The sequence below is a fragment of the Archocentrus centrarchus genome, chromosome 19 (genome assembly GCF_007364275.1).
Source record: "Archocentrus centrarchus isolate MPI-CPG fArcCen1 chromosome 19, fArcCen1, whole genome shotgun sequence".
NCBI lineage: Eukaryota > Metazoa > Chordata > Actinopteri > Cichliformes > Cichlidae > Archocentrus > Archocentrus centrarchus.
In genome coordinates, this window is record NC_044364.1 from 22,533,656 (window position 1) to 22,557,402 (window position 23,747).

At 43.3% G+C, this 23,747-nt stretch overlaps 1 protein-coding gene across 1 annotated transcript in view; it reads right to left on the reverse strand.

Moving 5' to 3' along the window:
- The window catches only part of ankfn1a (ankyrin repeat and fibronectin type III domain containing 1a), a 133,252-nt gene that overhangs the window by 99,831 nt on the left and 9,674 nt on the right, over window positions 1-23,747 (reverse strand). The window contains exon 5 of the mRNA XM_030755334.1: window positions 12,601-12,866. Coding sequence (XP_030611194.1) covers window positions 12,601-12,866 — 266 coding nt within the window. The remainder of the gene's footprint in view (window positions 1-12,600; window positions 12,867-23,747) is intronic.

Consider the following 23,747-nt stretch of genomic DNA (forward strand, 5'->3'; position numbering starts at 1 on the left):
CATCCTGCCGTCAGCTCACTTCCTCCGTCGCCCTGCTGGTATTTCTTTGAATGTCAACACGCCCAGCCAGCTCGTCTTTGTTCACGCTTTAATGTCAGAGGAAGTCGTCTTCGCTGGAAGATGTGGGGGTGATGGAAGCAGCCCAGACTTTACTTTCAATTAATACCGCCGGGCTAGGCTGCCACCTCTGACCTTTTTGCTTTTGCTCAGTGGTAATTTTACCTTCTTTTGTTTGTTTTTTTACTTGTCTGTTAAAGCTTCATGTAAACTCGGTTTCTAAAGGCACTAAAAAGCGAAGTTATTTCACTTCTCTGTTTAGCTCAGTGTGTAAGAAACTGTGCTAATGAGTAATTAGTGCTGATAAAATTGACTTTTTTATTTTTCTTTCTTTTCTTTTTTTTTACAGCCCATCACTTTATCTTTTTGCAGCCACACTGCCAATCAAGTCATTCTTATCACACGTTTACCTCACTGCTCATTCTTCTTATTTGAGTCTAAGCAGAGGAGGGGACCTCTGCCAGGACACAAAGCAGAAGAGTTTGATCCTGATTGTTTCTCAGAAAACCAGAAAACTAAACTTTTTATCTGTACTGATAACCAGCTCAGTCTGCTGTGATTTGACCTAATGTGACCTCACCGAGTCACATTAATGTGAACCATCGCTGCACACAGTCAGGCTGCCTGTCAAGCTTCACCGCTGCGCCGCTAATTTGAACTAATATAACCTCCTCCTCTCCTGTACATTCACCACACGCCGGGCCGATCGTACTGACCGCAGACAGCTGAGCCCCCCCTGCTTCTCACTTCACCTCTCTAATTTGAACAAGGCTTTATTCTGAGGTTTGTCAGAGGCCACTCTGTAGCCGGCTTGTTGGTCTCTCCTTGGGTTAATTAGCCCTCCAATGCCAGCATTCATGGCCGGGCGGGGAGCCCGCAGACGGGGGAGGCTGAGCCGTCCCTCCTGGCAGCAGCCGCCGGCTCTGGCACCTCAGAGCGCCGGCTGGCGAGTTCGCCCACTGGGTGACTGACAAGCTCACTGGCGTGGGCAGGGATGGGATGCAGCACGCCGGACAGGGAGGAGAGGAATGATAGAGGCACCTTTGAATGTTTAGCGTTAGACGTGTCTGCGGAGCCCCACGTATGCTCGATATCTCACAGATTAGAGGCAAACCATCGGTATGAGCCTCATCCGAACTCACCCACTTTTTACTGGACCTCCACCCACCGAGAGGATGCTCCATCAGATCAGACATTAAACTTTAACTGGTTCCTTAACACAAAGTTCAAGAGATTTCCCCAGTGTGAGATGTGAGGTAACATTCAAAGTTAGAGTGTTTGTCACCAAACCATCTGGACTATTTCCTGCTGTGCGCTGCATGTGAGAAAGTTCAGCTTTCATCCTGGATTCCCAGTTAAAATGCGAGGAATGTGCATCATGGTGTCCATTATTCCTTTAATTTTCTGGCATCTTCTGTACGATGTGAGGCTGCCGCGGTGACTGCCAGATTAATATTGGAGTTAAACCAGTGACTGGAAGGGCCATCAGCAATCCGTGCCGAGCCAATCACTTTATAAGCCTGTCAGGACCAACTTTAACCACTTCCAGCCTGCACACGGTGGATGTCCTGAATCTAATAATGAAATCTAACATTTCATTCTACAAGCTAGCTTTAAAATTACTGGACCAAAGGCCAGTAAAATTAAACGAGTGCAAATTAACCTGCAGAATTTGTTAAGCTTAGTAAGCTCTATTATGTTTTTCCTTCATCTTCTTCTCTCAGCTGCTCCCTTCAGGGGTCACCACAGTGGATCATCTGCCTCCATCTGACCCCATCCTAACATCCTCCTCTGTCACACCAACCCTCTGCATGTCCTCTTTCACTACATCCATGAACCTCCTCTGAGGCCTTCCTCTTTTCCTCAGAAATAAATCTTTTAATGTGTGAAATGCCTCACCACAGATCTGCCAGTGAAATGATTTTAAAACAGAGCAGCGACACTGAAAGTGACATTATGAGCTCGAGCGGCTGATCAGCGGTTAACTGATCAACAGAAAACGACTGAAGGGTTTTGTTTTGTGGCACTGTGAAAGTGTCGCACAGCGTCAGGTCGTCCGGTTTCTTCTGAAGTCAGTGAGTCGTTTCACTGACTGATTTTGAACATCGCTGAGAGTCTTCAGCGTCTGCTCTCAGCTTTCTGATCGACTTATCGTTGTAATGTTTAGGGAGGACGGTCACATGTAGGCTCTGCAGAACATTTTAGCCCCGCACATCACTGCAGCTTCTCCAGCTCTAAACTCAAAATATTCTGCTTTATATGAGCAAAGAAGCAACTTGTGTTGGGAACTGGTGACATTACATTTGATTATTAAGAGTTAACCTAAGTGAGTGATCTGAAGCTCCTTCACTGTGAGGGTCTGTAGTTTGTGTGTGCTGCGGTGCAGGAGCCTCAGCGTGCAGCAGTAAGCCGTCCACATTTGTTTATGCAGTACTCTCATATCATGCAGACACACACGCCTGAGGTGAAGGCACCAATCATGCGCTCCACACCGTGTTTTTTTAAGGGATTAGTCTTAATAAGATGGCAGACTGAATTTATGGAGCTAATATTTCATGGTGGGTGATTCATGGAGGATTTGGAGCAGCGAAGCAGCTTAATGGATGTTCAGAAAGAGTTAGCTGACTCGTGCCCTGATATGATTAGTCCCGCGGGAGCACGGCAGCTTAATACACCACTGTGTAAGTGTTTGTGTACAAAGACGGCGAGCGGGCTGGAGAAAAATGTAAGAGTAAACAGGACGCGTGCACAGATCCCTCCTGTGCTGGACTCCATGTGTGGAACGTGTCACTTCAGCCCACATCACCCCATCGGTGTGATAAACTGCTCATCTGTCCACGCCCTCATCAATCAGGCCACAAGCAGACTGCAGCAGAGAAAGCTTAAAGCTGGCGGTGCTGTTAATTTCCTCTGACTGAAAATGTGACAGAGAGCTGCAGAAATAAAAGTCCTGCATCAGCATATCGTTAGCAAAGACATTAATGAAGCTTTTGTTCCATAATAGTTGCTTATACTGGGACAAATCACAGTTTTACAAATGGTGGCTAAAGCACCATCCTTGGTGTGGTAACCCTCTGCTGATTGGCTGTTTAAAAATCACAGACAGGTGACTGTTCACTCAAATCAATGGGCTAAATCAATTTTATGTGGAAAATCGATTTCTGAAGGGCCGTTCAGTGGCCATCCAGCCTGGATTTTTAAATGTTTGCACCACTCTGCATGAGATTTCTATTATGTGCTCTGCTCATACACCACCTTCAAACTCAGTTAGACCTTCAGGAACCAACCAAAGGACTAGTTATTAAAGTGCACAGATTAAAACTGGGCACTTCACCCCAAAACATCCAGCCGTCCGTTTTCTGCAGTTATTGTCATTTAATCACTTTTACAATCATTTTCTGGTTTTCATTTAAAAAAAAAAAAAGAATAATGATGTGAAAAAAGCATTCATTACACAAAACCTCAACAATCGCAGCACTCGAGCTCTTCGATGAAGCTGAAGGATCACAAAGCGGCGAACGCTCAGCTGAGGTGGGCATTCGGTAAGCTTACACAGGCCAGTTAGCTTTGAAATCATCAGATTCATTAATTAGTGTCTGCTTCAAATATTACTTAACTGGGAAATTAATAAAAAAATGAAGTTGAGATGCAAACTGCCTGAAAACAATTGCAGTGCCTTAAACCTGCATTCCCTTTAATGTCCAGCAGGGGGCGACTCCACTGTGAGAAAATGGGCCTCCTGCTCAGCTTATCTGAGCTCAGTGAACTCTTTCCTGATGAGTTTATGTCTCAGTCTCTGGTTTCAGGATGAATAAATTGTGACACTCATGGTGGAGCTGACGGAGCCTTCAGGAGCAGGAAGCAGGGGAGGGTTTAGGGTGGGCTCCCCATCATGAACTGGTCTGAGGGGCGTTTTGACCTGCTGTGAACTTGATGGACAATATTTAGGCAAACTGGAGTTTAGAGATCGCTGAGAATCCACACATCAGGCACCCACCTTTGAAAAGTCTTGTTTCTGCATTTGTGACCTGGACATCTTTCTCCTGAGGCTCATGTCACCATGTGACAGGTGGCTGGTCCCACAAAAGTGAGAGTATATGAAAGGTCTCCCTTTTATCTGCATTTCAATACCAGGCTCACCTTCTCACCCTGAGCACTCCGTGTGGATATCTCCTATACCTGTGCAGCTATGACGATTCAGAAATGCTGGTAAAAATAAGTAAAACACCTAATTTCAGCCCACCCTGTGTACTCAGAGGGGCTGTGACTCTTAAAATACTCACAGAATGAAGTAAATTGTGCTGAAGTTACTGCACAGAAGGACGGGGTCAAGCGGCAGAATTTACCTGCAGGAGCCCTGAAACTGCTCCTCTGCTCCCGTTTGTTCAAACTGAGATACAGAAGAAAAGTTCACGCTGTGGTGATTGCCGGGTGGGTGAAGACCTCCACGAAAGGCTGAAAGTGAAAGATTCAGGTCACGATGTCTATTTAAAACGATGAAGGGCGACAAACGCCTCTTCAGTTTGGAAGAGCCAGACGCAGTGGGTGAAGCTCTGAAGTCCTCACCTCTGCTCAGATGAATCATCAGCTTCTGCAGTCAGACCGATGTAAACTGCAGAAACATTGAAAACTCACTCAGGCCTGCAGACGCCACTCATCCACCCGCTGGACCAGAGGAGGCGTCCTGCTGGTGCCCACGAGGACAGGTTTATCATACTATGAATCCAATTTATATTATATCCAATTTATAAGTTTAATAAGAAAAACTTTAATAATGAAAGTCCAATTTTTGCTTTTTTAACATTTTCACACATTCTCATATCATACTTTACTCTTGCATTTGAAAATAAATTAGATTTAAAAATGAATTTTTATTTGCCCAGAAAAGAAGAATCATAATTTTTTTTATTAGTTAAAATTATGGCTCTTTAAATATTAATTCCTCTGAGAGTCTGCCAGTTCATTATGTAATTTAAAATGTAATTAAATGTCTACCTCTGAATGTGACTTATTTCCTCACAATTAAAAATCCAGAACTTGTTCAGCTTCCATTCATCCATCCATTCATTTTCTTCCACTTATCCAGGGCCGGGTCACGGGGGCAGCAGCCTAAGCAGAGAAGCCCAGACCTCCCTCTTCCCAGCCACCTCCTCCAGCTCATCCGGGGAGACCCCAAGGCATCTCCCAGATATAATCTCTCTATCGTGTACAGGCTCTGCTCCGGGGCCTCCTCCCAGTAGGACATGGCCAGAACACCTCACCCAAGAAGTGCCCAGGAGGCAGATGCCCGAGCCACCTCAACTGGCTCCTTTCGATGTGGAAGAGCATCGGCTCTACTCTGAGCCGAATGGCTGCACTCCTCACCCTATCCCTGCCAGGGATAGGGTTACTGGGGCCCCCACCCTGGAGCCAGGCCTGGCGAGGTAGTTTGAGGGAGAGCGTCTGGTAATTGGGCATTGGCCCGTGGTACCCAGCTGGGAGAGGAGACATGGGCCCGCCCTCCTGTAGGCCCACCACCCACAGGACACGTTGCATTGTGTGTCGGGTGGAGGCCCTGGCAGACCAATCCCCGCTAGCAAGACTGGCTTTTGGGAACTTCGTTAGTTTGATTTGTATTTTCCACAATTTTGACATTACCTCATTATTTAATTTGCAGAATTTACCCAAAATTCAAATTTTTATCTCAGAATCATTTATTATCTGAAAATATTTTACTTTGATTTTGTATTCTTGGCATTTTCAGCTGGAAATGAAAGCAGTGGGCGCTGTGGCTGTGGTTCCTCCATCAGTGGCATGAGAACGGTGCTCCTGTAAAACCTGCTGAGCCTTTCAGAACACAAAGAGAACAAACAGACTTCTTCCAGAGCGTCTGATTATCGAGTCAATAATTCCCAGAAAACCCATCGCTGGAGTTTAACAGGTGAACGCAGGCACAGGATGCGTTTATGGTACAGGTGGAGGTGAGGAGGCCGTGCTGCTGCGCCCCCTCCGCCCTGCACACAAACACAGACTCTGATTCCTTGGGTTTATGACGGGAGCGCCGCTAAGTCATTGGGATGTTTCTGCGCCGTCACCTGGGCGCCTGCGTTGCCTGGAAATCGTTTGTTTGCAGAGACGATGAAGCGGAAGGAGAAAGAAGCAGCTCCCGCTCTGCGTCTGAGAGCGTCTGATCCTCACAGAAAATTAACCTGCAGATTCATCAGATTATCATTATTTTATGCTTCGCTCTGCATGATTTCTAGGCTCCGGATGATCGGAAGAAAACAGGTACCAATTTGTTCAGGGAAAAAAAAATTAATTTAGATCCATGTCAGGAAACTCAACTTTATTTATTTTCTAAAATATTTCTATTTTAGAAAATCTTCCACTCTTCTATTATTATTTATGAACATAAATAATAATAGAAGAGTGGAAGATTATTATTATTATTTATGAACATAAATACTCTAAATTCACTCCACATAAATTTAACGTGCTGTTTCCTTTTCACAAAAAGAACAAAAGTCCCACCTCTGATTGAAAAGGCTGAAATTCAAATAAGAGAAGAAGTGACGGTCGTTAAAATTTTAAGTTTTCTGTCACTTTGGTCAGCTATAATCACAGGGTCGACCTGCTGGGGGCGCTAACCTGTTCAAAGAGCAGCTTTCAGTAACTAGAAAATGGAGCCAGAGTAGAAATTATGAATTTTTTCCAACCTGAAGAAAAACTAACGTAGGACAGCATTTCAGAGAGTGCAACGTGTCTCGTTAATCTCATTAAACTAAAACAATGATTAATTGCCGTGCAGTAATTAATAAACATCAGTTGAACATCTGAAGGTTCAACAGGAAGTCCTGATCTTTGATCATTTTAAGGCTGCTTTTAATCCAAACTTGGTGCGTTTCCTTCACTTTAATCCATTAAAGCCAACAGTCGGATCATTAAGCTGCTGTCTCTGCACACAAAATATCTCAACACATAAACACTGTTTTTTATCTGTGGCTGTAGCGACCAACCTTTGTTTTTTTAATTTAAGCAGGAGAACATTAAAATCAGTGTTGAGATGGAAGAAAAGCTGAGGACACATCCGGATGAGTTTCAGGCCGCCTGCAGTGAAACACCTGAAGAGCAACTCCCAGAGTCCAAATTCAGTCAGAGCTTTAAGGACAGACAGAACCTGCTACCTTACATTATCAGGCCTCAGTATGGGCCTGTGGTACTTTAACAATCAGGTTTTTATTGTAGATTATATAAATTTTTGTTGCTGGAACACAGTCATGAACACAGTCTATCGATCGATCGATGTCTGTGATTGTTGCCTCACTATTAAAGCGGACATTCAGTTTATAATATATCAGGACACTTTTCCATTGCTGTGATGAAGCCGACCTCCCACCTCACCCCGTCTCACAGAACCAGTCTGGATGCTGATGATGATGAAGTTGAAGGTGGATCGATCAGTAAATCACAGGCTTTGCCTTGAGGCTGTGAAGTGCATCGATCCTCTGAGTCTCCGATCCTCTGTATCCTCACTCAGAACAAAGCCTTAACTTCACAGTTTCAGTGTCTTACCTGGAGCACAGAGTGCAGCGTGGTTCATGTTTTCAGTTCAGCTCGTGATGATTTTGTTCAGTGAGTCTCTGGGAAAAACCAACCAATGAGCTCCAAAGAAAAAAAAATGGAGTTCTTTGAACCCAGAAGGGGGTCAGTCCCTATTATTATAGCTCACCTGTTTAAATTGGATTAAGGTGTAAAGTCTGCATTACTAGGGGCGTGGCCTCTCTGACTGACAGGTGGAAGGCGGCACAGGTGGATGCAGCTGCTAGCTGTCTGCTAGGCTACACCTCAGCAAACTGGACCTCTGCACCGTTTGTGCTGTTGGAGCCTTTTATAATATGGCTGCTGTGCGCTTCACTGGACTAACAGACCGTCCAAAGAGGCTGAGTGAACACACTGAGTCTCATTCAGTACAGGAAAAAGACTTCAGAGACTGAAGAAAATGATCCTGAAGCAGCTGCAGGGGCACAAAGTGAACATTAGTGTTGATCTGTTACTGAATACTGAAATCTGATTAATCAGTGATCAATTACAGGTGTTAAAGTTTTTCATCCATCAGCCAGGATGAAGGACCTCGCTGCAGCTTCAGTGAGTCTGAGCATCAAAAGCAGCTCCTCACACCTCTAAAACTGCTCAGGCAGCGCTGCACACCCCTCATCATCCTTAGTAATTATTCAAACACGACAATGACCAGCTGCCTCACCGACGATATGACATCTGAGGAGACACAGTCATCTCCTCTAAAACCCACTCAGTCCTTTAAAAAGCAACCAAACTGTCATCCTGTTTCCTGTGACATCACACAAGTGGTGCCTCATCGCTCCCTGAAGAATCACTGAAACTAAAAAAAGCAGCGAGGATCCACTCACTCCCACCGTCTGCAGACCCAATCACTGAAACTGCCTGTTGGTCTGCACGTCCTCAGACGGCCACGTTTTAATGTTTTCCACAAGTGCAGGGCAGGGGTCTGCGGGGGGGGGGTGTTGCAAACATTTACCATCAAAATATCAAATATCAAAATCTTCCACAAAACATTTAAGACTTAAAAAATCAACATTAGAAATAAGTGGAAATAATTAATCTTTTACCACATGTGACCGCTCTGCTACTTCTGATTTTTCAAGTGAAAATGCAGGCAGGCCTCTAAGTGGCCATCAAAGGACTATATTTATACAGCTTTTCAAGAACCAGAAGCTTACAACAATCAAAACAGATCAAAATAAAAATCGAAATAAAAAGCAAGCCTGCACAGGCGGGTCCTCAGCTTCTTCTCAAAGGTATCAGCAGAGTCTGATGGAAGTGATTTCCCCAACTGAGGAGCCACAACCTCAAACGCAGCGCCTCCTTCTGTCTGTAGCCTGGATCAAGATACTGCCAACAATAACACAAATATACTTCCTCCATGTCACACCTGATCTGTTTGGCTGTTAAAAATAATTTTAAAAATTAAAAAAATTCTATTTTTTCTTCTATAATTTTATGAATGCAACAGCAGCATGGTGTCATTGTAAAGAGCTGTTGATTAAAGTACACGGCAGAGCAGTCACGGATGTTAAAACACTTTAATTTCTACACCTGATGGGCTGATTGATATTTAACAGGCCGTGTCCCCTTCATTATGACGCTCATAAAGACTCTATCACCAAAAGTATTCACTCACCCATCCAAATCACTGAATTCATGTGTCCCAGTCACTTCCATGACCACAGGTGTATCAAACCAAGCCCCTAGACTTTAGAGTTTATTTCTCAGTGTGCCTGCCTCCCTCGTGTCAAGTCAGAATCAGAAATCAGAATCAGAAATACTTTATTGATCCCAGAGGGAAATTTCAGTTGTTACAACTGCAACCATTTATCATATAAAAAGAATAAACACGCTAATAACTTAATGGCGCTCTGTGGTGCATTTTGGTGGGGTAAGTCACAGACTCATGGAAGATCCTGAGCATAGTCCAGCAGATGTTGAAGGCAGCTCAAAAAATAGAGACGACTTTGGCCTCTTCTGTATAGTGCGTCAGTGTTCGTAGCCCAGTCCAGTTTATTGTCAATGTGCTCTCCGAGATATTTGTAGTCCTCTACAGTGTCCACACTGACACCCCCCGATGGACACAGGGGCCTCCGGTGCCTTGTCCCTCCTCAGGTCCACCACCCCTTTCTTTGTCTTTGTCACACGGAGCTCTAGATGGTTCTGCTTGCACTATGCAACACAGTCCTTCACTGTCACCCTGTACTCACCCACATCACCCCTGCTGATGCATCCAACTATTGTAGAGTCATCAGAAAACTTCTGAAAATGGAAGGTCTCTGTGCAGCAGCTGAGGTCTGTGGTGTAGAGGGTGAAGAGGAAGGGAGAGAGGACAGTTACCTGAGGGGCTCCAATGTTGCTAACTACTCTGCCAGACACACAGTACTGCAGGCGTAATGTGGTCTGCCAACAATCCAGGACACAAGGTGGGCAACTACTTGCATCACTGTCAACTTACCACCCAGAAGAGCAGGTCGAATGGTGGTGAATACACTAGAGAAGTCAAAAAACATGACAGTGCTGGCTGGCTTGTTCGGGTGAGCGTAGACTCGGTTTAGCAGGCAGATGATGGTGTCCATCACTGTCGTAGGCACCCTGCCTGCTGTGTACGTGTGTGTGTGTGTGTGTGTGTGTGTGTGTGTGTGTGTGTGTGTGTGTGCGTGTGTGTGTGTGTGTGTGTGTGTGTGTGTGTGTGTGTGTGTGTTTTCCTGTTTAGCCCTTTAGTGAGTATTCTCTGGTTTTACACGTGTAACATGACACATGTAGACTGCTTCTACAAACATTCGCTCTCAGGAGCTCAGTGAATTCCAGCATGGTACTGTGATAGGATGCCACCTGTGCAACAAGTCACTAAATATCCTCTCTACTGCCTCGTAAAAGCACAGAGCCGGGTCAGCGAATGCAGAGGTGCATAGTGTGCAGAGGTCACCAACTTTCTGCAGGGTCAGTTGATAGAAACCTCCAAACCTCATGGCCTTCAGATTAGCCATGCGTAGAGAGCTTGATGGGATGGGTTTCCATGGCCGAGCAGCTGCATCCAAGCCTTACATCACCAAGTACAATACAAATCCTCAGATGTGGTGGTGTAAAGCACGTCGCCACTGGACTCAGGAGAGTGGAGACGTGTTCTCTGGAGTGATGAATCACGCTTCTGGCAATCCAGTGGACTCGTCTGGGTTTGGTGGTTGCCAGGGGAACGGTACTTGTCTGACTGCATTGTGCCAAGTGTAAAGTTTGGTGGGGGTGGGTTTATGGTGTGGGGGTGTTTTTCTGGAGTTGGGCTCAGCCCCTTAGTTCCAGTGAAAGGAACTCTTAATGCTTCAGCATACCAAGACATTTGGGACAATTTGATGTCCCAACTTTGTGGGGACAGTTTGGGGATGGCCCCTTCCTGTTCCAACATGACTGCACACCAGTGCACAAAGCAGCTCCATAAAAACATGGATGAGCAGATTTGGTGTGGAAGAACTTGACTGGCCTGCACAGAGTCCTGACTTCAACCTGACAGAACACCTTCAGGATGAATTAGAGCACAGACTGTGGGCCAGGCCTTCACATCCAACATCATTGTCTGACCTGACAAATGCGCTTCTGGAAGAAGGGTCAAGAATTCCCTTAAACACTCCTAAAACTTGTGGAAAGCCTTCCCAGAAGAGTTGAAGCTGTTACAGCTACAAAGGGTGGGCCAACATCATATTAAACCCTATGTATTAAGAATGGGATGTCACTCAAGTTCATGTGTGCGTGAAGGCAGACAAGTGAATACTTTTGGCATTATAGTGAATTTTTTGGGGCTTCATACAGATTTGATTGTAAAGGTTGCTGACCCTGCATCTCAAGGCTACTGATGCCCCAGGTTCATGACCCCTGACCCACACCAAGATTTACTGGGGGGGTCAGCAGTAGGTCACCATTTGTTATCTGAACAACCTCAGCTTTCAAGCTCAAATTAAATGAAGCCCAATTTAACCTCCGTAACGAGGAGCTCCAGGTCAGAGCAGCTCGCTGTCTGCACATTTTCCCACTGTGTAAAGTTGTGAATTTGGTAAAAGCTTCTAATTTGAGGCTTTTCTCGGCCCACCTGTAGTGCAGCACGACAGGCTGAGAGCTGGCTGTCTGACAGCCAATGATTCACCACAACATGAGCGTAACTGGAGAGGTTCAACGAGGCCGCGCTGGAGCTCTCCAAGCAAAAAACAAGCAAACCAACAATCAGAGTTCAAGAGTTTCACCGCTGGTGAACAAGGAACAAAAACAGAAGAAACACACAAACCGTACAGAAACAAAAATGATCCTACTGAGCACGAGCAGAGAGACAAACTACAAACTCTCAAATAAAAGCCGCTCAATACAAAAAGGGCTCCAGAGAACACTAACCAATCAGAGCTGAGTCATCCTCAGACTGTCCTGCTTTGTACTATGACAAAAACACACACACACATATATATATATATATATGTGAAGGTGAAATGTCCAAAAAAAGTAACTTAAAGGGCCAAATTGTATGTTATTTTTGACATCAATTCGCGGCGGGGACGGAAGCAGCCCGTGGGCCAACTTTGGGCACCCCTGGTTTAGGCTATTAAATTTAAGACTCTGAAGAACCTTTTTAGGGCATTTTGAGTCACTTTTAAGACCTCATGTAATAAAATGTTTTATGTAACATGGCTTCATCCATGCTACTGGAATAGATGCAGTATGCAGTTTAGCATTGTCCTGCTGAAATATGGAGGCCTTCCCTGAAGAAGACATCCTGTGGATGGGAGCACATGTTGCTCTAAAACCTGTATATACCACTATCACAGATGAACGTACAGGCAGCTATATTTCCCACAAAGTTTGCATCAAAGGACTGAACAGGTTTTCCTCAGGTAACTTCACCTCGGAACAGGTGTGAAACAGTTTCCTGTCCTCACATAGCCTTCTGACAATGAAAAATGGGATCAGGTAAGAAGAAATCAGATAAAAGAAATCCAGACTCACGTGGATGTTGCGGAGTTTCTTCCTGCCTCTCTCGAGCCGGCTCAGCAGCCTCAGATGCCGCTGCTCGCCGCCCACTGGCTGCAGCAGACGGTCGTCAACCGAAATCGTTTTCCTCAGGACTGCCCGGTCTCTGGCCCATGGTGGGGAAACTCCACCCACCTCTGCCAAGGGCAGGCTCCTTGCACCTGCACCACTTCCACCTCCTCCTGCACTCCTCCTCGACCCAGGGGACAGATCAGGTGACCAGAAGTCGCGCTGAACATTGCCTGGAGGAGAGAAACCAGAGAGTCCTGCTGCATCAGGTGGGCCGTTTCATGTTCCCATTCAGTCACTGTGTGTGTGTGTGTGTGTGTGTGTGTGTGGGGTGGGGGGTGTCAGGTGTCAGACTGACTACCTGAGCTGCTGCATTAAAACTACATGAGGAGGCTGAGAGATTAAACAGTGGAGGCTCCCTGAGGGCGTTTGCAACATGTGGCTTATATTAAACTGCTCAGAATGAGTCTGCCATTAAAAGCTCACCTTCTACTTCTTTAGGACATATAAATCCACAGGAGTCTGCTGTATGGTCCACTGCACTGTTAACTGCACACAGCTGCAGAGATTCACTTTTTTAAGATCCAATACCTACAGGTTTAATGTTATTCAAGAAGTAAAATTAAAGACAATTCAATAAAGCACCTGCACCCACTCCGCCAATATTTTTGAACAAACTTTGAATCAGTGAGTGCTGAAAAATTAATAATGTGGATAATTTTAGCACAAAGACAACAGGAAGAAAATGAGAGGACAAAGAATCCACCTGAATTATTAAGATCAGAAGAAACAGCACCCCAGCATGAGAAATAATTTCAATTCAACTCAACTGTATTTGTATAGCGCCAAATCACAGCAGTCGCCTCAAGGTGCTTTGTATTGTTGGTAAAGACCCTACAACAATGACGGGAAAACCCAACAATCAAAATGACCCCCTATGAGCAAGAACTTGGCAACAGTGAGAAGGAAAAACTCCCTTTTAACAGGAAGAAACCTAAAACAGAACCACGCTCAGGGAGGGGGGGTCATCTGCTGGGTGAGGGGAGGGGGACAGGACAAAAGGCCCACTGTGGAAGAGAGCCAGAGATTAATAATAACTAATGATTAAATCTAGTGCAGGATATAAACAGCGTGAAAAGAGGTGAATAAAAAGCAACAGTGCATCATGAGACCCCCCCCCCAGCAGCCTAGGCCTATTGCAGCGTAACTAAGGGAGGGTTCAGGGTCACCTGATCCAGCCCTAACTATAAGCTTGATCATAAAGGAAAGTTTTAAGCCTAATCTTAAAAATAGAGAGGGTGTCTGTCTCCCGAATCCAAGCTGGAAGCTGGTTCCACAGAAGAGGGGCCTGAAAGCTGAAGGCTCTGCCTCCCATTCTACTCCTAAGTATCCTAGGAACCACAAGTAAGCCAGCAGTCTGAGAGCGAAGTGCTCTACTGGGGTGATATGGTACTATGAGGTCTTTGAGATAAGATGGGCCCTTGTATGTGAGGAGAAGGATTTTAAATTTGTCTGGATTTAACAGGGAGCCAATGAAGAGAAGCCAATATGGGAGAAATCTGCTTTCTCTTTCTAGTCCCTGTCAGTACTCTAGCTGCAGCATTTTGGATCAGCTGAAGGCTTTTCAGGGAGCTTTTAGGACAGCCTGATAATAATGATAATAAATGCATGAATGAGCTTTGATTTGTAGGGGTAAGTACAATAACTTGAGCTTTATCAGTTCTATCTGAGTTTAGAAGCAGGAAATTAGAGGTCATTCAGGCCTTTATGTCTTTAAGACATTCCCGCAGTTTAACTGGTGTGTGTCATCTGGCTTTATGTATAGATAAAGCTGGGTATAATCTGCATAGCAATAAAAAAATGTATGGAATGCTTTCTAATAATACTGCCTAAGGGAAGCATGTATTATGTAAATAGAATATTCCTAGAACAGAACCCTGTGGAACTCCATAATTAACCTTAGTGTGTGATGAAGACTCCCCATTTACATGAACAAATTGGAGTCTATTAGATAAATGTGATTCAAACCACTGCAGTGCAGTACCTTTAATACCTATAGCAAGCTCTAATCTCTGTAATAAAATGTTATGGTCAACAGTATCAAAAGCTGCACTGAGGTCCAACAGGACAATGATGATGAGTCCACTGTCAGAGGCTGTAAGAAGATCATTTGTAACCTTCACTAATGCTGTTTCTGTACTGTGATGAATTCGGAAACCTGACTGAAACTGAATAAACCATTCCTCTGCAGATGATCACTTTGTGGACATCATACATTTTAATCATAAAGATTCAGCAGATCTCTCATCCATTCATCCATCCATCCATTCGGCAGAAGCCTAACAAAACAGACGTCAATGGACTTACAGACCAAAATGTACATACTGCAGGTACAGTGCTTTAAAAAATTATTTCAGGTAAAACCCCCAAAACAGATGACTGAAAGCAAAGGGGACAGGAAGTAACTAAATGACTAACACTGGCACACATGCAAACAGGAACACGTAAACTAGAAACTACAATAAAGTACATCAAAACCAATAAATATCCGACGACAGACTGTGTCTCTAAATATGATCTGAGCCTCTTTCCAGATGTTTTCTGAATCTCTTTATGCCTTTTTTTGAGTCTCTTATGCACATGTAATACATACATATACATATATACATATACATATATATACAAACATTTTTAATATATATATATATATATATATATATATATATATATATATATATATATATATATATATATATATATATATATATATATATATATATATATATATATACATTTTTAATATATATATATATACATTTTTAATATATATATATATATATTAGGGCTGGGACTTTAACGCGTTCATTTCGATTAATTAATTATGGGGAAATTAACGCGTTAAAAATTTTAACGCATTTTAATCGCACTTTGCACCGTGGAACGTTTCACAGTGCACGAGTTCCCGGCATACAGATTATATCGACGCACAATGTCCAAATTAGGGGCCGAATCCTGCGAAGGACCCGCCCATGTCTTTCGCAGCCCACGAAGACCACAAAGGGAGGAAGTGAGCGGCTAGCCTTCATATCAGCGTCACCTGCCGTCACCTCTGCGTAGCTCATGTTGCCTAGCAACCGTGAGTGTGAAGCACAGCTGTGTAAAAACAGCTGGTTAAACGGAGAACGAACTTTTTCTCCTTTTTGTGGTTTAATTTTAAGTCTTTGATTCAAAATAAGCTGTTAAAACAAGCATAACACATTTCAACATCAAGGAATACAGCTGAGAGAATGATTAATTTTCAACTATATTAAGTGAGACATTAATGTTGAATAAAACTATCCAGTTATTATGCTTAACTTTAATTTCAGGAGTTTGCTTATCACAGGAGCACTTCCACCCTTCATTGGTCTGTGTAGCAGACTGGTGGGAAAATAAACAAAATTTTGAAGTTTAAGCTTATGTATATTGATTCATTCATCAACTAAACTTAATTTAATATTTATCATGTCAAATATTGAAATGCGATTAAAATGCGATTAATTAATTACAAAGCTTGTAATTAATTCGATTAATTTTTTTAATCGAGTCCCACCCCTAATATATATATATATATATATATATATATTTAAATGTCTCTGAAGCTGTTTTGCATCTTGCCGTTGTTACTGAGTTACTGAGTTGCTCTATCTCCAATCTCATTGTACATCCTGTATAATGACAATAAAGGCATTCTATTCTATTCTACAGTTTTTTTCCTGTCCCTTTGTGGACCTCTTACGTCTGTTTTGTTCCTTTTTGTCACTGACTTGTGTCTCTTTGTGTCTGATTTGAGTCTTTGCTGCCACTGTGAGTCTCTTTGTAGACATCATTCATCTGTTTGAAGCTGTTTTGTGTCTCTTTGTTGTTGATTCATACAGCCATATTTGGACAGGTCTCTACAATGACACACACACAGCCTCTGTGGATGATATGGGACATGTTTCTGAGGGTCAAGTTAACTCCAGCCCTCAGCAGCTGCTGTTGGTGGTAGTGCACCAAACAAGGCAGCATTATAAATGTTTGATGAAGAGGAAATCCACTCAGCTCGCCAGTGAGAGCTTAGAGACAAACACTGAGTGCAGATAATCAATTTCATTTGCAAGCAAAGTCCACAGGAGAGGTTTAAATCCACTCTGAATGAAAGAGCAGCTCTGCTTTGGATTCATTAAAGGGGAAATTTAAATGAAGAAAAATGTTTTAACAGCTCATTTTTGAAGCACTGTAGGGTGTTTGTGCTCTTATCCTTTGGTTGCAGATTAATTCTGCAGTGCCATAAAGAACCACCTTCAGTTATAAGAAAAAAAAAGTCCTGCAGCAAAAGGAGTCCTCATCTCTACATCATTACATGAATAGAAGACACTGAGACACCCTCATGGCTTTATCTCTGAAAGTTCCCTCTCTTTATTGTTGTGCCTGAAGCCTCTGTGAGAGCTGCACGCCTGACCACAAACGCACAAATTCAAAAACCAATAAAGTTATAAACTGATTTCACTCCACACTCTGGGAGAAGGACAAGATCAGTACAGCGGGAGGAGTGAGAATACTCCTGCAGGGTAGCGAGGAGGCCGAAGGTGCTAACAGTTCCAAGAAAACACTGATTTTAAAAATAAGGTCAACAAACTGAATCATGCTCTGTATGCACTAACAGCGAAAAATCTTTAATACAAAGCATAATGCTTTTTTACAAAGGTGCACGTGCGCTGACTTCTAAACTGCTCCAAAAAATGAAGGGAACACTCGCTCATCACAGTATAAAGTGACAGCAGGTGCACTGCAGAGGAAACAACAAGACAACCCCAAAAAGAGAATGTTTCAGCAGGCTGCAAGAAGGTTTACTGTGTGTCCCAGCACAGTCTCACGAGTGTGAAGGAGATCGCAGGAGATGGGCTTGTACAGGAGCAGCACAAACACTGCCAGAGCCCTACAGGGGGCTACATGCCCGCTTGTTTAAGACCAAACAGTGAGAATCATACTCCGTGAGGGTGGCATGAGGGCCCGATGGCTTTCAGTGGGACCTGCGTTCACAGCCTGGTGCCATCATCAATCCCACCGAAACACATTTCTGGCTTCCTCCACCTTCACTCTTAAATTCTGCTGCTTTGGCTTTAGTGGTCTCTCTAACGCCTCAGTCACACAGCTCCACACTAGGTGAAATCAAAAAGCAGGCAGCAACCTAAACTTCCCTGTGGTTGCTTTGTTCATTAACAGATTGCTGCAGCTTGCAGCAGCGAAACTGTGAAAACTGCATCACAAACCAGAAATGGAGACTGATGCACTCACCTAAAAGAGCTGTGCATTTTGAGATGTGTAGTTTTTTCTTTGAGGGTTTTACTTTGAAGGTGAACGTTCTTCGTTTCCATCTTGTGCTGCGCTTTTTTGAGCTTCAAGTTTGTTTGCAACCTCCAGCAACCACTCTCCAACCAGTTGGGGAATGCACATTTTTACAACTGGACTCTGGACTTCTGCAACCTTAGCATCAGCATTTTCTCCATTATCCACTTTGAAGTAACCTCGTTTCCTTTATGGAAAAATGTAGGCGTGACAGTATGCAGGCTGCATTTAGTGTGGATGATCCTGATTCTGAGGGTATGAAATGTAAGCTTTTTCTCCAGGGTAAGAAAATGCAGTTATTACAGAATGAGGCCCTGGTAGAGAAACAAGAAACAAATCATTGGTGTGTTTTTGTATTTTTGGCCAATAAATCTGATTCTGATCAAAAACAAAGTTGCAGCCATAAGAGCAGCTGATGCTGCTACAAAGATTGCTTCGATCAGCCTCGAATAAGAGCTGATGTCTAAAAATCTCTTAATCGATATTCCTGAGCCGCCTGCACAGAGGGACAAAAGTCCTGCAACCACACTGGTCACTGAAACAGTTTCTTTAGTAACTGTTTAGATTATTTATGAATCAGCCTCAGTGACTTTTGGACTGTGCGTGAAAATCAGGTATTGAGCAGAGTTTCACACATTAACATGTTTTAAGGTGTGCTGAGGAGCTCAGAGCAGGACTCTGAACCTCCTCCTCACCCAGCTGGAGTCACGGCTCCCTCTGCTGGACAGAGGTCACACCAAGATCACTTCCCATCCAGAGGCGGAAAACTGCTGATTTATTTAATCTGCAGAGTCAAGATGGAAAGCAGGGAGGTGAGGAATTAGCCCAAGGCTAAAAAAAGAAAGAGATACAAAGTGAAACTGATCAGTGTGTCAGCTAAAAATAAGGTTGGAGTTGCTGTTGCACTTTCTAACCTGTTTATTTTGTCTGTTATTACCTCCTGGTTTGAATGCTGCAGTTTAACACTCAGAAACTTTTTTTAAAATCAGGGAGCAGCTTTATAGAAAGTTTCCTAATTGTTATGCATCTTCCCCCTGGGTTTGTTTCCTCTCCTCTCTTCTTCATCTCCTCCCTGTTTCACAGGTGTGCCAAAAAAGGGAAAAGTTCCCTTGCATCCTCAACTTCCTGCTTCTTTATGAGGATGTACTTCCTTTTTCACACCTTTGAGCCTCGTTAGTTTATGGAGGGAAGATCTGCGTCCTACAGCACAGCTCCATCCACCTTTTTGTTACTTTTGGCCTCTAGACGGTCACATTATTTCATTTCTTGTTCAAATAAAAGATTTTTTGCTGTTTTTTTTTTTTGGTGTTGCATTTTTTCCTTGTTTTCGCTTTAACAATAATTAACATCTTATTTTGAAAGTTCTCTCACTGAAGATGAGCCGAAATAAAAGTCAAGGATTCGGTGATTTACCTCATTTTAAGGTACAAGTCTGCTAACTAAGCCTCTGGGGGTGTTGCTTTTGGTGCTGACAGGATAGCTGAATAACAGTTTATTAAGGCAGTCAATTAAAAAAACGTCAATAAAACACAAAATCATCACGAGATAAAAGCTAATGGTCACCTCATAGTTCATTTACCTGCTCGAACATGATTGGGTGAGAGCACTCAGAATCTGTACATCTACAGATTATCACATGAAGCTGATCCTGGCAGAATGAATGGATTAGTATCAGCTAGAACAGGGTGACCACTGGCTTTGAAAACATATGAACAGCTGATTGTGATCCTGTTTGCAACCCAGAGAACTGGAACATGTTCCACCACAGGAAGTCAGAGGCTGGCTGCTGAAACGGCTTCAAACCTCATTTCTACATTGAGCTTAAGAAAGAGAAAATAATTTAGGGGAAACAGTTTTTAAAAAACAATGTCTGAGTGGCAGCAAAAGCCGAGAATAAAAACTATCAAAGTAAGATGAGAGAAGGCAGAATCCTCGGGAGGCTTCAAAATGCTCGAGGCAGAAAACAGAAAAAAAAAAAAAAAGAACGAGGTGGGAACGTGAAGGAAAAACCGATGAAGGTGAACTGAGGGATCTCCGTCACTCACAGCAGCTTTTTACAGAGTTTATCAGAGTTTTCTTGCTCTAATAAAGACTTACAGCAAAAATGTAGATGATTCCTCAGAGAAATTTAGATGACATTTTTTATATTAGCTTTTACTGAACTCATTTATCAACTGACTGATTTTACTTTCATTAGATTTAGTTGGGATGGTATAAAAACCTCTGAGTGCTGTGAACTCCCTGCTCTGACACAACAATGTGAGTATTCAACAAATACAAGCAAATAAACACATCTGTCCAGTCTCCCAGCTCTAACAAATGATCATCAGCTTTTGTCTCTTTGCTGGCTTTCTGTAAGGTTTTTTTCACTTTACATATCTCCAGTTTCTCCAGTCAGTACCATCTGCATCTACACCATCTTCCAAAGAACAACAAGGTCCATCTGCATCAGCTTCGTACCAAAGTCTTGGCTCTTTTTTCATATTAATCCAATAAATCCATCCAGCACTCATACTGAGGCTTTTTCCAGCAAACAGGAAATTTTGGCAGCTCATGTTGGAATAAAATAATTAGTTATCCAGATTTCTTAATAAGATTGGCGTCATTTATCCAAACATAATAAACTTTTGTGTATTAAAGCTGAAGAAAATGACATAAACATACAGATACTCAACATACAGTGACTAAGACGCTTAAAGCCGTTACTGTACAGGGACGGATCTCCAATTCCCCAGAGGCCCATTCTGAGCCAGGAAAAACCTACACAGGTATGTAAGTCTGGTTATTATTTTACCTAAATGGCTTTAAAATAACAACATGTGGAGTAACTGCCTAAGTGGGATGGAAAACAAGTCTTCAGGTCATTAAGGAGGTGACCTCGGTGGTAGATGAGATGACGTTATGAGGCAGATTTGGAGAGCAAAAGAAAAATCTGCACGCTGAAGGAAAAGACGGAAACTTTTTCCAACTAAAACATACAAACAGTGCAAACCAAAAACCTCTGAAGGCCGCACCATCTGAGACTCGACATCCTCCAAAGAAGCTAAACATAGATCTGAGGCAGTAAAAGCAGAGGCGGGTTTAATCTTTCAGGTTTAGGAAAGAGTATCAGAGATCAAACACCTGATGGATGCTGTGCTGAAGACGAGGAGCTCGGCTGTAATCTGTTCAACAGGAAGCTCGTTATCATTCTCCAGAAGGGTGGAGCTAAAGAACAGAGCGACACACAGGAAGTGAAGCCCCTGGACAGTAAACAAAACCACCGCTCGGAGCGTTTGGGAGACATTCCTGACATGACGGCACGTCCACAGCTCCACTCCGACCCCACGTTCAGTCTGCCGGCATCCACGTTCACAGACCTAACACCCACACACCTAAAACCTCCACCCACAGGCAAATTTTTCTGCCTTTAATGGTTTCTGTGGGGGCAGGGCACTCACTCGAGGCTGCATGAGAAACAAAAGGATAAAAATTCCTGTTTCTGGCTGCCTGATGATGATCACTGGGCAGATTCTGTGAGTGGTGGTGTATTTCACAGAGGAACAGAAGTCTGCTTCTAATGAAGGTTCAGATACGAAGGATGAGTTCAGCTCAGGCCTCCATCAGCCTCAACAAAGACTTTCCTTCTGAACAGGAAATTTCACAGTTGAATTTAGCTCTTCATCCACAAACATGCATTCAAAAAAATGTATGTTATGTTATGTAAATATTTTTTAAAAAGGAATACAAAAATTATCCATCCATCCATCCATCCATTTTCTTCCGCTTATCCGGGGCCGGGTCGCGGGGGCAGAAGCCTAAGCAGAGAAGCCCAAGCTTCCCTCTCCCCAGCCACCTCCTCCAGCCCATCCGGAGGGACCCCAAGGCGTTCCCAGGCCAGCCGAGATACACAATCTCTCCAGCGTGTCCTGGGTCTACCACGGGGCCTCCCGTATTAAATTATATTAATATTTTATATTAATATTTTATATATTTTCTGTTTCTTTGTTTCTCATTTACATTCCTTCTTCGTGTACGTCCTCAGTGCATTTAGTCATGAGTTCTTGTTTGTGTTAAAGTTTAGTTTCCTCCAGTCTATGTTAAGATCATGTGTCTGCACATCCCTGTTTAGGTATCATGAATCACTTCCTGTTTTATTTTGGTAGTCATTTGTCACTTGTGTTTTAGGTTTAGTTTTACTTCCCCTGTCTTGTTATCATTGATTAGTTTCACCTGTTTCTTGTCACCCAGGTGTTTCAACTCCCCTAATTAGCCCTTGGTGTGTTCCTATGTGTATAAATACCCTTTGTCTTTCAGTTAAACCTGGCTGTGTCGTACTGTTTCCCTGCATTTGTCCTTGTGTGTTTCTCTGAGCTGCCTGGCGTTAGGTACCTATAGTGATGAGAAAATGAAGCTCTTGTGAACCACTTGAACCAACTGTTTCGAAAACAGGTTCATTATTCGAAGCTTCAATTATAGCGCCCTCTCCTGGAAAACTGCAAGTGCTTTCAATTACACACCTGCATGCAAACACTAACACACTTCAATGATCTGAAGTATCTGTGCATTGTTTGAGGCACACATGTTATGTCCAAATATGATATCAGGTTCTATTTACAAAGATGGATGAATGTGTGTGTGTTGTGTTATTGAGCAGAGTGCTGGGAAAACATGGCATTAACTGGGTGTGCTTGTGTGTTTGCGTTAATCTTGATACGACAGCGTCCGTCGTCACGTTGAAAGGACGAGCCAGCAAAGGTTGTCTTTAATTCATAACTCAGCAGTAACTGTTGGCCATAACAGCGCTAAAACTGTGCGAGTGTGAACCTGGCTGACTGTCTCGCTCTCGCTCCTTCACTCGTAACCAGCGAATCACCTGAACCAGTCAGGTGATTCAGTCCGAGAACGAAGCAGTTGCTGCTTCAGATGTCATATGTCACGTGATTTTTTTTTCATCCTGAAGCAAGCTTCGAAGCAGTGGTTCTCTGGAGTTGTAAGCCCAGGGCTCGAAGCACATATCGATGCTTCGGTTTCACACTCTCATCACTAGTTACCTAATATTTTTGACTTTATCAGCCAATTAACTGGCTTGTCTTCCACTTCATCAAGCTTCAGGCCTGGATGTTTTTTGTCATTGACAAGAGTGAAAATTTGCACTCGCACATCACATCATACGAATGGAAAATCCCCACCAGCAATAAACCGATCATGCTGCATGAGCATCAAAGTAAGAGAAAGGTTTGGCCAAATCTCACAGCAGCCCATTTAACCCTTTAGAGAGGCAGGATACACCCTGTCCAGGTCACCAGCCCTAACACAGAGATGGACAGCCACACCTATGGGCAATTTAGAGTCACCAGTGACTGCATGTCTTTGGACTGTGAGAGGAAACTCATGCAGTCATGGAGACAACATGCAAGCTCCACACAGAAAAGCCCGGGCCAAGGTGGATTCAAACCCAGACCACCATGCTGCCCCATATGTGAAAATATCAGGTAAAATACTGAATGTTGCACTTTAAAGCAACATTCAGTATTATATAGTAACATTCAAGCATTTGTTCCAGAAATTCCATATCCGCTCAAAAGTTAATCACTTCAGGAAAAAAAAACTTTTTCAGTAACAAGCCAAATTAATATAACCCCATAACCTCCTTGATGGAGGCAAAAAGTAGAAAAACACCCCCAAAAAGAGCTTCAGCTGTTCTTCAAGCTTCATCGTGTTCTCTGATTTTGCAGCAAACTTGCTTTTAATTATTGAAAGTG